The sequence below is a fragment of the Camelina sativa genome, chromosome 16 (assembly GCF_000633955.1).
Source record: "Camelina sativa cultivar DH55 chromosome 16, Cs, whole genome shotgun sequence".
NCBI lineage: Eukaryota > Viridiplantae > Streptophyta > Magnoliopsida > Brassicales > Brassicaceae > Camelina > Camelina sativa.
In genome coordinates this window covers 22,839,423-22,853,481 of record NC_025700.1, presented here as the reverse complement: position 1 = coordinate 22,853,481, position 14,059 = coordinate 22,839,423, and the positions used below count along the sequence as shown (strand labels likewise).

General features: G+C 33.3%; 1 protein-coding gene and 1 long non-coding RNA gene across 2 annotated transcripts; both read left to right on the top strand.

The window, feature by feature from the left end:
- Positions 8,535-11,474, top strand: LOC104751922 (squalene epoxidase 2, mitochondrial). The gene is made up of 6 exons (XM_010473978.2): positions 8,535-9,052; positions 9,512-9,623; positions 9,716-9,890; positions 9,961-10,627; positions 10,719-10,997; positions 11,091-11,474. The coding sequence occupies exons 1-6, from the start codon at positions 8,588-8,590 to the stop codon at positions 11,190-11,192; spliced, it is 1,800 nt and encodes a 599-aa protein (XP_010472280.1). The 5' UTR covers positions 8,535-8,587; the 3' UTR covers positions 11,193-11,474.
- Positions 12,329-13,531, top strand: LOC104751920. The gene is made up of 4 exons (XR_002035722.1): positions 12,329-12,477; positions 12,856-12,914; positions 13,027-13,083; positions 13,195-13,531. It is a non-coding gene; the product is annotated as an uncharacterized LOC104751920 (long non-coding RNA).

Genomic DNA, 14,059 nt, shown 5'->3' with positions numbered 1-14,059 from the left:
CTGTAGATATTTTTTTGATTTTTTTTGCTTTTATAGAATAAAAGATATTTATTTATTAAAACAAAATAATAATAATAATAAGTAATAATTGGGGGAGTGAGAGATTATCATATAAGCTTTGGGTGGAGACAAAGAATGGTACCGAAAAACACAATCAAGATCTCGGACATGTTACTACATAGTATATTTTTTTTACTACATATAATCAGTGATACAAAGCGATTAAAAATAAAGTTATAACAAGTAAACAACAGTAATTAATAGTGTAATACCAAAATAGTTAAAAACTATATGAAAATGTTAAAAAAAATTGTAATTAGAAAAATAGTTTGCTTGTTATTTGATTTAAGAAAAAAAATTAGGAAAAATCATTCATGTTTGTTTACGATAATTGATTAAGAAAAAAAGAGGAAAAATCAGATGTCTAATTGAAAAATTAAAATATTGGAAATAAGGTGTAGTATTTTTAATAAATTTGTGGTTACTTTTGTGATATGAAGAAAATAGTACTATATTATAGTGGAAGCAAGGCACTCTTTAAAGATAAAAGACATGTGGACACCACGTGAGACATGTCTCTCTACTCCTATATTTCAACTTCGAACCCTAAGAAAGGAATTTTGATTTGCTTTTTGCTTTTTGTAATATAAACGTCTCGTTTTTTTTTTTAAATCCACTTATATGACTTAATAAACAGTTGTGTTAAAAGTTAAAAATCTTAGCTCATTTTGTTGATCTCAATTATAGTGAAATAATGCAATTGAAATATCTTAGTAACTTCGAATTGTAAAAATAGTTGTTACGTTTCACACATTTGTGGTATCTTAACTAAAACCATGTTAAATACAATATTATATAACTAAATTTATCAATACAATATCAAAACTAAACTGAGTGATATTCCATCTTTCTTTGAATCGAAAAGTTTAATACCAAAATATATATTTAAAAAAAAAAAAATCAAAAGAATCATGCAACCTAAAATGTCAAGGAAATTACCAAACGTTGCAAAGGAAAGATGGGGTATACTTTAAGTGAGATTTTAGTATGAAAGAAGTTAGAGAATTGTCGTATTGAAATAAATATAGTATTGAGTGGAGTATCAAATATCTATCAGATTCACGTGGTTCCCAATTATATTTGGACCGTCTAAATAGTCTTCTCCGGTGTACCCCAGGATTTTAGTTACATGGGCCATTGTGTGTTGTTCTCTTGGGTTAAGTTTTATTACTACTTTATAAAACGGGCATTATATGTAACATCAGCACATCGTCTTATCATGAACAGGAAGGTTATGACTAATGAGCATCTGATCTATATAGTTAATGAACATTGTAAATTCTGTTTTACTACTCTCATTTCATTTTTGTTTCCATAGATGAGATAGTCGAATAGTCATTGTTCGCTTATCTGTTCTTGTTTGCACACAAAAAAAAAGCTTATCTGTTCTTATAAAGGTTCTTTGTATTAGCTTCTAAAGGAGAAGTTGGGTTCCTCGTTTGATGTTTGCACTTAAGGATGAACCTCCAAACTCCAAAGGTTGGCATTTAAAGAGTAAGTGATGGGCTTCACAATGACTCTTCGGTAGATAATCAATAAGTCATACAATTTTTAGTATATATGTAATTGACAGATTTATTCATTGTCAATTGGTTCAAAGTTTTTAAATTATGCGACTTAGCAATTTCTATTGATTATGTACTTTCTTTTTTTCTTATTAATTTTTCACAAAATTAGTAAAAAAAAAAATTGTTTTTCCTTCAAATCTGCTGTAGTGATTATAAGTTTTTAGTCTCTGTTAATTATAATATTTCTTATTAGTATATTTTATAATATTTTTAAGTTTTGTAAATGACATAATTTTCTTTTTCGTATAAAGTCTTTTTCTTTTGTTTTTGTCAATCAAGTGACAAAATAAAAATTTAGAATAAGAAACATTTTAATTTATAGAGCCCGTGTAGAGTGCACATTTTGATCATCTATAACAACGAAATGCACGAATTAATTAAGATCTGCAGAGTGAGCGAATAAGAAAACGTCATCTAAATATAGAGATTCTTCAAGAATTAATTAATCAGAAATATATGAGCTAAAATATACGTAAAAAGGTAATTCACGTAGGTTTTGGACCTTTTGGTGTATAAGTAAAGTAGATCACGTTTAAGTTCATTGGTTGTCGTGGTCCGTGGGTCTCGCAGGCGATGCCACATGACACGTGATATTTTAATTAGGTCTTTAGTTTTAGCCGTTAGGGTTAGACTTTAGAATTTAGATTAGACCTATGGAGCTGTCGTGTGGAGGCTATATGTCCGGTTTAAGACTTTGGTTTGGGTTTCGTCAAAAGCTCGAAAATTGTTAACTTTATAACTTTTTGTACATAAAATAAGATGATTTCACTACAACAAATATGTACATTGATAGCAGACGGATATAGCTCATTTTCCGTCACTGCTATGAAAGATGAGATTTTTTTTCGCTTACTTTTTAATAGCATCTTATTAACGCTATGATAGGAAAATTATGTAGCGGGAAACAAAAGTGACTTTTGTCCGCCAATACTTAGTGAAATTATTCACTTAATCGCCAAATAAAAAAAAAACCCAAAAACTCGACACACTCTCTCTCTCTCTCTCGTTACAACCTAAGCTCAACCTAAGAAGATTTCTTCTTCTAAATTCTCTGTGTGTGCTCAAATTCTTCTAAATTTCTTATCAATTCTTCAGTTTTATCGCCGTTTGTGAAAAGCCCCAATTTCGCCGTTTGTGAAAAGCCCCAATTTCGCCCTAAATCTCCATATCCATCGCAATTGATAGCTCGAATCCATTTTTGAGGCATGTCTTTCTTCTTCCTCCTAATTTCGTTATTTGTTTCGATTATTTGTGATTTCAAACAGCTTTTGATTTCGATAAGGGTCAGATTTAGTTATCTGTTTTGTTAGGGTTCGATTTATCTAGATTTATTTCGTTATCTGTTTTTTAGGGTTCGATTATTTACAGATTTTGAGAATGTGGAGTTTCGAATCCATCTGTTTTGTTAGGGTTCGATTATTTACAGATTTGACTCAAAAATAGCTTTTGGATTTGAGTATTTGCGCCTTCATAAACTGAACGATTTTTTTTTTTTCCCAAGTGTTGGTGATTGAAATGTTGGGGAACTGAAGCTTCTCATTTCTCTGTACTCACACAACAGGTTAGTATCACTCAACCAATAGTTAAACATTATTATTACACACGAATATTGGTGATTGCTATGTTTTGTCCTTTGAGTCTGATTCGTATAAATAGTGATTAGATTAGTGAGATTTTACACAGTTAGATATTGGTTTAAGAGCATCTGTATGTGTCTGAAGTAGTGCAGTATTGTCTGAATTGTTGCTTAATGTGAGCTTTGTATAATATGTATCTCTATTTTATCTATAAAGGTTAAAATTTATATTATAACATATAATGTTGGACAAGGCATGGGTGCATCTATGCAGGTAAGGAATTATATTTCATAATTAGGTTTTATTTTGGGTTTGGATACTTTAAGATGTTCTTTTAGTTATGATTTTTTTCTTTAATTATCCATTGAAGAGCTGATCCTGGTTATAAAAGTGGAGCTTGGAAATTTGTAAGGGATGTGTCTGCGGCTTTAGGTGACATAGAAATGATAATATGTCCTTGTAAAGACTGTCGTAATGTAGTACGACAGTTAAACAGTGTTGTGGTTGAGCATCTTGTAATAAGAGGGATGGATGAGGCATACAAGGTGCATAGTGATTGGTATCATCATGGAGATGTGAAGTCAGTAGATGAATTTCAAAGTAAACCAACTCAGTGGAATGAGGAAGTTTTTGAGTTATATAAAGCTGCTGAATTTTTTGATCAAGAGTTGGCTTTTAGAGGTGACTTAGCTGACCAACCTGTGGGCGACTTAAGTGAGATTGCAGAGGGTGAGGACCAACAAGAGGATGAGTTCCTTGCAAAGATCCGGGATGCTGAAACCCCACTATACCCTAGCTGTTCAAACCACAGCAAGTTATCGGCTATTGTGACTTTGTTTAGGATTAAGACACATAATGGCTGGTCGGATAAGAGCTTCAATGAACTGCTTCAGACATTGCCAAGCATGTTGCCAGATGGTAATGTCTTTCACACATCATTGTATGANGAAGTGATGCTCCAGCATTTTTAACAAATCCAGATGAAGATCACCTCGCCAAGCTTTTAGGACCTGACAATTCTGGTAGGCTGAGGGCAATGGGTAGAGGCATGAGTAAGACCAAATTAGCTTGTTTACAAATGCAGAGCAAGTGTATGGCTGAAATGGAAGAGCGGCAAGTAAAATTAGTAAAACAGGTCAATGCCTTGGAAAGTGAACTTGGCAGAATCAAGAATCAGGTTAGATACTTAAGAGTTCTCTACTATTCATCAGCCAGTTAGAGTAATATAAATTGATGTTATTTTTGTTTATGTTACAGAGACCAGAAGCTGAAATGGATGAAAACTCAGCTGCAAGAGTAACATATTCTTACTTCTTTTCATATCAGCTAAGTGATTCTTCTTAGTGTCGTTTATGATTCTTAGTTGCTCATGAAATTGTTGCAGAGTGTAAACAAAAGAGCACATCCTAAGTGTGTGTTTGTTGATTGGTCTGACATTGATGAAAATGTTGGTGAGGGTCGGATTCTTTCTTCTGATCCGGATGACATAGTGAATGACTGTCGTCTTGGCCCTTATGATCTCAAAGTGTTAGTTGAAGCTGCATATAAACCAGATGCATTTCTATGGAGACCTGCACAAAAGATCTTTCATATGAAAGAAGCTGTTGGACATATAATCGCATGGCCAACTGATAAGTGTAGACTGGTAGACAACAACATCCAAATGGAAGACATTGCCCCTATGGTATTTATAATTTCTAGCAATGTGTTAGCAATGTATTACCCCTGTCTATAATGCTAATTAATTATATTGGATTTGTTTACTGATTGTGTTTAACAGGGTATACAAGGAAACAAATGTAAACTATTGGATTTGTCTAAGGGTGACGTCATTGTTGCTGAGGGGCGTTGGGAGACACAAGAACCAAGTGCGTTGGTTAACGGAATTCCTCTTGGACCAAAAGCAGTTAAAGTATTTGTGGATTCAGTAAAGCAGCCTGATACATCACTATGGAGACCTACAGCTGAAATGTCATTTCTTGAGGACTGTTTGATGGCTTACGTATCTTGGCCCCTGAGTAAGGTTGATTTTGAAAATCCCTCAACTCCAACTGGTCAGAATGCTACATCACATGCTTCTTTGTCTGCATCAAAGGCCAAGTCTGCAGCCACAGCTTCTAAGTCTGCTACAGAGTCCAAAACTTCAGCAACAGCTTCAAAGGCTGCATCGCAGGCCAAATCTGCATCTATGTCTTCTAAGTCTGCATCTGGTTCTGAGTCTCCTGTTGATGATGCAACGGGTCCAATATCACCAATAAAGAATACTTTACCATCACAGTCTCCTCTCAGGAAGTCTCCAGTAAGTGTTTTCATATGTTATGAAGTTGTTTTTGTTAATTATATGATGACTGATGGTTTATATTGTAAACATGGCAGCGCATTAATAAAGTTATTTCCAAGGAGAATAAGAAGTGCAAGTTGATGGATTTAACTGAAAAGAATAGGGTTGTGGCTGAAGGACGATGGGGAACAAATGATCCAGAACATAAGGTTCACTTTACTCGCTTGGGTTCTAATGCAGTTAAAGTGTGGATAGATGTTGTGAAGGTGAAAAATGTAAAAGTTTGGAGGCCATCCGATGAAATAGAGATTATTGAAGATGCACTTAGCTCCTGCATTGCTTGGCCAGAGAACAAGGTCATTATGTCTTAAACTGATGGTTTTATTGTGTAATGTTAAGTACTTGAGATTGCTTGTTTATTTTGGATGTTCTTGAGACTTTGATGGTAAACTGATGTTCTTGAGACTTTTGTTATGTATTTTGGATCTGAGACGTTTATTAATCAGATTTTATGAGATTTTATAAAACAGGTTATGTGTGCTATAATCACATATCAGAAAATGCTATAAAAGTACAGGTAAACGTTATGATAAAAGAATATACCATAGCACAGTAAACAAGATAAAACAGCATTTCGCAACAGCTATATTAGATATGTATAACATAGCACGAAAAATTAAATATTGTATAAATTTTTGCAAAATTATAATCTTGATAATACAGCAGTTTATTAGAGCTATGCTATAAAACTATAACATAGCACGAAAAAACAAATGTTGTATAAATTTTTTCAAAATTATGATCTTGATAATATAGCAATTTCTTAAAGCTATGTTATATTTTTATAACATAGCATACGTAATAAGTGCTATTGTATATGGGGTACATATAATAACAGTGCCCTAAAACAGCGCTCATGAAAACGCTATCAAAGACCTATGATAGCGTTTTTCTCTGGTTAACAATGTGCATATTTGTTGTAGTGTTTTGTTTAACTTTAATATTTTTCTTCGTGAAAGCATTCATTTTCTTTTCATGTGTTTGGGACATAGTGATTTTTCTGTTCCAACATAACTCATTATTAGAGTATTTGTATATATATTCCATATCTAAGATATTTTGTAAAAATGTGTTCAATATTTTGTTTAAACCATTTGTTAACAACGTTTGGTTTACTGTTATATGTCAAAAAGTCCATACTAAAGTAAACATATGGAAGAGAGAAGTGACTTTAGTCAAATGGTTAATGGTTCATTTCTACTATTTTTTTCATTAGAGTTTTAATTCTATGAAGTCGTATTATCATGTATAGCATGAATTAGTTATGGATCGGACATTATCGCTCTAAAGATGTTAAAAAAAACAAATTAGACATTGAACAAATAAAATAAAGAACTTAGGCCAACCAAATATAATTCAGAAATTAAGTGGCCGTAGAATCTGCATACATTAATAATTTCACTCTTTATTTTTACAAAAGATTCATTATTTTCACACAAATTTAAAATATTTATAATATACCAGCTAAATATATATTCTCTCTAATCAGTAACCTGAAATAATAAAGATAAAATTAAGATTCTGTTTAAAAATCTGCATAAAAAAAACAAAACAACATACTTTGTGGAAAAAAAAAAATTGTTAGACCGACACTTTGTAAAGTATAGGTTGTTTAGTGTTTTAGTTAAACAATTTAAAATTTCAATAATAAAGGATATATAGACTAATAGAATTGTTTTCTCATAATGTTCAATACTTCAATCTGGTAAAGGATTAAAGAGTAAGCAATTTGGTTGTGTTTGTAGGTAGGAAAGCATACGCATCATTGGTCCACATAATTGAGATTTTGGTTAAAAAGAAGGCTTAGTTAAGAGAATACTTTAAGAGAATACCACAAATTTAAAACTTAGAGAATACCACGACAACATTTTTTAATAAGAAAATACCATAGGGCAATGTTTTTTTGGGAGTAAAAAGACAGAATCACCATTTTTTGTTTTAGTGTTAGATAGAAAGAGTGAAAAATTTAGTGCGATTTTTAAAATAGCATGTAATATTTATATTTTACATGTTATATTGAACTAAATAGCGTTTAATTGTAAATCCAAACCGACAAATAATCTCGTTTTAATTGTAAAATCTAAATCCTAACTATCTCATATGTGAACTCAAACCGACATTTAATATGTGAACCCAAAATGACATATAATTTCGTTCTAATTGTAAAATCTAAACCCTAACCATTTCATTTGTGAACCCAAACCGACATATATATTCGTTCTAATTATAAAATCTAAACCCTAACCATCTCATTTGTGAATCCAAACCGACATATAATTTCGTTGTAATTGTAAAATCTAAACTCTAACCATCTCATTTGTGAACCCAAACCGACATATAATTTCATTCTCATTGTAAAATCTAAACCTTAACCATCTTATTGTGAACACAAACCGACATATAATTTCGTTCTAATTGTAAAAACTAAACCCTAACCATCTCATTTGTGAAGCCAAACTGACATATAATTTCATTCTAAGTGTAAAATTTAAACTTTAACTATTTTATTTGTGAACCCAAACCGACATATAATTTCGTTCTAAAAACAAAAATGATATGATATTTAAACAAATAACATATAATATATATAATGGATATAAGAGTAATTATATATGAAGAGACAGAACACACTAGGCTCTATGGTAGTTTCTTAATTACTTTTGATTTTTATGGTACGCAGTGCATATTCTCTCAACACCTATATTTTTAATAATAAAACTAAAGAATAATAAAAATTGAGTTGATTTAATTATGATTGTAGGTACATAAAAAATGTTACAAATGTGGGTTAATTTCAGTTATTTATAAAGCAATACAATACTAGTAAATCATAAGATTTTGACCCCAAAAAAATGTATAATAGCTACACCTAATTTTATTGATTAAACACCTAATCAAAAAGTTTTCTGAAAAACACCCAACCAAATATATATATATATATATATATATATATTCTTTTCTTATTTTAATTTTTAGATAGCACTTTAACACATTTCACATAAATTAACAATTACATCAAAAAGATTAGAATCTAAATAAAAATGATGAAATCAGTCGTAATCAAGAACCTTACACTGTTTCGTCCTCTCAGATCTTCGCTTCCCTACACAAATCTTCGTATCTCCCTTCGATTCTCAGTCTCTAATCGCCGATCCACCACCGGAGCCACCTACATTCGCCGGGGGAAAGCGACGAAGAAGGAGAGACACAAACGCGCCGCCGTGAGAAAGACGGTGACGGCGCCGACGACGACGGTTGTGTTGGATCCATTCATTTTAGGAACATTCGTAGCTTCTCTGTTCGCGTTTGCGTTTCTCTACGTTTTGCGTCAGAGTAGTAGTAGTAGTAACGATGTTGTGATTAGGAACAAGAGTAAGAAGAATCGTAGAGTCCTCGTTTCCCATAACGACGCCGTATCGAGGAAGGATGACTCCGGCTCTGGCAACGATGTGATCATCGTCGGAGCTGGTGTTGCTGGTGCTGCTCTTGCTCATACTCTCGCCAAGGCAAGTCACAAACCTTTACAAATTAATATATCTAAATATAATTTCTTTTGGTTTTAAATTAATTTCTGTACATGTGAATTAATTGGTATTAGTACTATCTATTTTTTTTTTTTTTTTTTTTTTTTATTTTTAACAATTGTTTGATAAAAAATATCATTATAAGTTGTTCAATTTTTTTTTTTGGAATTGTTAATAACATTTATTTTGATGCAATTAGGAAATTATTGCATACATAGATATTAAGATCAAACCGGTTTATTAAATTAATAGTTTGATTTTGGATCACGGAAATGGTGTGATCTTGGATTCTTAGTTTTAATAACATTTTGGACATAAAAATGCTTGTTTCTTGGTCCTTAACTGAATAGTTTGAGAGTAACTCAGGTTTTTGTGTTGTTTGTGTTCAAGACGTAAAGTTCTTGTCTCTGAATTTTGGGCTTTTGTGTGGGTTTGTTGAAGGAAGGACGAAGAGTTCATGTCATTGAAAGAGACTTGTCTGAACAAGACAGAATCGTCGGTGAATTGCTTCAACCTGGTGGTTACTTGAAGTTAATCGAACTTGGACTTGAGGGTAGCTAGAAGCTAGAGACCAATGAGCTTTTAACTGTTTTATATATAACTATATATATACTTTAATTTTGATAGTTAGTTGTGTGATTGTAGATTGTGTGCAGAACATTGATGCTCAACGACTTGTTGGTTATGCTCTCTTCAAAGATGGGAAGTATACTAAACTTTCTTACCCCTTGGAAACGTTTGATTCGGATGTAGCCGGGAGAGGTTTCCACAATGGGAGATTTGTGCAGAGAATGCGAGAAAAAGCTGCTTCTCTTCCAAAGTAATCTTATTTGATACTTGCATCTACCTGTTGGTACGCTTCTTGCCCTAATGTTTTGTTTGTGATTCAGTGTACGTTTGGAACAAGGAACAGTCACGTCGTTGCTTGAAGAAAACGGGACGACAATCAAAGGTGTTCAGTACAGAACAAAGAAGGGAGATGAGCTTAGATCATATGCTCCTCTCACAATTGTATGTGATGGTTGTTTCTCCAAATTGCGTCGCTCTCTTTGCAAACCTAAGGTGGATGTGCCATCTGTTTTTGTGGGTCTTGTCTTGGAGAACTGTGAACTTCCATTTGCAAATCATGGCCATGTTGTTCTCGGTGATCCGTCACTTATTTTAATGTATCCCATAAGCAGTTCTGAAGTCCGTTGCTTAGTCGATGTACCGGGTCAAAAACTTCCTCCTATTGCAAATGGTGAAATGGCTAAGTATTTGAAAACATATGTTGCACCTCAGGTACCAACCGAGGTCCGTGAAGCATTCATCACCGCGGTTGAGAAAGGTAATATCAGAACTATGCCAAACCGCAGCATGCCAGCTGATCCGGTTCATACTCCTGGAGCTCTTCTTTTGGGTGATGCATTCAACATGAGACATCCTTTAACCGGTGGTGGGATGACTGTTGCATTGGCAGATATCATTGTACTCCGTGATCTTCTGAGGCCAATTCGTAACCTTAATGACAAAGAAGCAGTGTCTAAGTATATGGAATCCTTTTACACACTACGCAAAGTAAGCATCTTTAGACAAAGTGAGCCACTTCCTATTTGTTGATTTAAGTTTTTAATGGAGTTATGTTATGTGGTGGTCCTTCTACGTACAGCCTGTAGCTTCCACCATTAATACATTGGCGGAGGCGTTGTACAAGGTCTTTTTAGCATCTTCAAATGAAGCAAAAACAGAAATGCGTGAAGCTTGTTTCGACTATCTTACTCTTGGAGGTGTTTGCTCATCTGGTCCAGTTGCATTGCTCTCTGGTTTAAACCCTAGTCCTCTGGGTCTAGTACTTCACTTTTTTGCTGTGGCGATCTATGCTGTTGGTCGCCTAATGCTACCATTTCCTACGACTAAAAGCTTTCGGCTTGGAGCTAGTATCATCTTGGTATGTGGTTCCCATCCTCTGAAACGAGAGTGCTTCTACTATACACAACATGGCAAAGTTAGATTGATTTTTGATATTTTGCTCTTTTCACAGAGTGCTTCAGGCATCATCTTTCCCATAATTAAATCAGAGGGAGTTAGGCAAATGTTCTTCCCTCGTACTATCGTTGCCATATACCGCACTCCTCCTCAATGACGCACCAGGAGCTACATATATACATTGATAGATAAAAGCTATTTAGGCAAATGATGATAATCCTGTTAATCGTATATCTTAGTGGCTTAATGATAATCCTGTGGGTTTAGGCAAAGAGAGCTATTGAAATAAGTGTAATCTAGCTTCTTACTTAGGTATATATGATTGAGAGAAATGATGAGTCTTGTAACTGCATCAATGGGAAACACCAAAGTAAAATCCGAATCTGCTGGACATTTTGTATATCATAGCTTCTTAGGTATATAGTTCTTGTGTTGTAAATGGGGATTGAGGATTCATGAATCACAATGTACATCAATCATAGTAATTACCACATTGACTATGAAGATTCATTAACATCCTTGAATGGGAGTTAGTAAATAATAAAGACTGTTATTTCCTGTGAAGAACTTCCCGGTCTCATCAAGGAGTTATATGTAATGAAATGCAGATATTAATTTAGGAGTTAGTGTTTATACTTTAATTAATATTGTCTTAAAACTAAAAACAGGGGAACTCACTTTAAAGGTCGGTAGCTCAATTGTTGAACACAAAGCCACAAGTTGGGACAGTCCAGCCATTTCCTAAATTCGAACATTGGATATATAGGATAGTATATTTATGTTATTGTGGTCTTCGGCCCGAAGAGATATATGAGTGAGTTATGAACAAAATAATATGGGCTTTAAGTGTAGCTCCAAGGTGCATTAATATAAATCGTCCTTAGCTATAATTGCTAAACACTTTAATAATCCTGAGCTACAAGTATGATAAATCTTGTTGGATAGAATATGTAAAATGTTGTGACGACAAAATCAAATCAATTTTGTTTTTCGTTTTATTAGATAGTAAAGGACAAACAAACAAACATACAAACAAAACAAAAAAAGCCAAGTATAATGTAAAATTGGAGAAAGGTCCTACGTTATGGAAGAGGTGAAGCAAGAGTTGGTCCATAGAGTGATGTCTCCTCTACAGCTCTTAGGTCATCTCCATCGAAGATCCTTAAAGATATCTTAGGAGTTTCTTAGGTCAATAAAAAAAAAAAAAATCAAAACTGCCAAATATACTTAGCATCATCGCTTACATAAGTGACTTTAGGATCCTTTAGAACCGACGACATGTCAGCATATTGTTGGCTATATTTTTTGACAAACTGTTTTGAAGCGGAGGAGAAAGTCTGAGTAGGAAATGGCTCTGAAGTTTCTGAACGAGAAATCTGTGAACAAGGGTGATGCTTCTGCTGTTGTTAAGTTGTAGAGCGCTATCAAATTCAACAGCAAAGGTGTGTCCGACTTTTTTTTTTCTGATCTCGGTTTTGATGAGCTTGATGGATTTGTTTGTGTTGGATCGTGTTTGGATGGGGTTATTGTTAGATGAAATAGGTTAGTTTTCAAGTTACAGCCTCATGATCCATTGAATTGAGCCTAAGAAATTAGGAGTTGAAGTAATTGATGAATAGAGTGTGAAATTGGGATGAATATTTGTCTCAGAGTCAATCAAAGTTTAATCGGTTACACTAGCTGGCTTAGAGGTACTTGGATTTGTTGGGTCTCTTGAGCTCGTAACCAGTTGGATTGGTTTGATAGATATGGGAAATAAGTTTTGGATTATGTTATGTGCTAAAGGATGTAACTCATTGGGGTCTAATTCTAATGTGCAGGTCATTTGAACCACTCTTATCAAGCTGAAGGTGCTGCTGTGCAAGGATCAGGATGGGTGGTCAGTTAGTCTAATATCACCTTTTAAATTTCATTGGCTCACATTGTTGAACGTAGTGCTTTTCACTTCTAACCATGATCATTGATTTTCTTGTATCTGTTGATTGAAACAGTGGCTCGGTCTAGACAAAGAACTGAAGAAGCTTGTGGTTGACACAACTGCCAATCAAGTAAATTATCTATGATCTATAATGCGATATCTTTACATTGGTGTGAAGTGATTGGTTTTGTTAACCTTTGAACGACATTGTTTGCTTTGGGCTCCAAAATACCTACCAAAGTTGTACCACCACCGAGTACTGGTAAGTCTGAATGTTGCTGTGATGTCCGGTTTCCGTTTGGTTTGGTGTCCTTTGGAAAGAATTGATCATCGAGGACATGAGTGGTCTTGATCACTTGTGTTTTGGGGATTTGCTGGCCTTAGCCAACATTGCATCACTCTGTTTCTCCGGTCAGATCCCAAAACCTACAAGTAAGAGAGGACTTTTGATTCTGATTGAATTAGAAATGAAATTGCTTAGTCAAATATGAAAGATGGACTGAGAGATAGCTACTTGTCTCTGGTTATGTATTTTAATATTGGCACAAATCAATATTAAAATTAATCATTTCGTAATCTATTTTTAATATGCTTTTATGTAATATTTGTTTAAACTTTTATTGAATGCAATATTTGAAGTTTTTTAAAAGTATACAAGTCTTATGAATTTAAACAAAATACCATAATAATTTATAATAAATATATATATATATATATATTTTTTAAGAAACTCAAATTTAACAACTTTCAATGGACCCATGAAATATTAAAGTTTCTTAAGAAGTTCTTAATTTCATTTTTTTCCAAAATTAAGAATAAGATATGTTTTAAGATACTTTGTTTAAATTCTTTGATGGCAATGCCCTTAGTTGTCACTCATTTACATATGGACCCTGAGACCTTCTCTTGATCTTAAATATTAATCATCAACATAAAAATAACTAATTAAGTAACTTACACATTTTTATACATACGGAGAGACATTACTCTACTGCAATTTAAAAACAGAATACTGTACATAAATTTTAGAGGTTAACGTTTATGTGATGATTATTGTACATTCTGTTTCAAAATAAGTATCAATATAGACTAAACTTTTGTTTAAA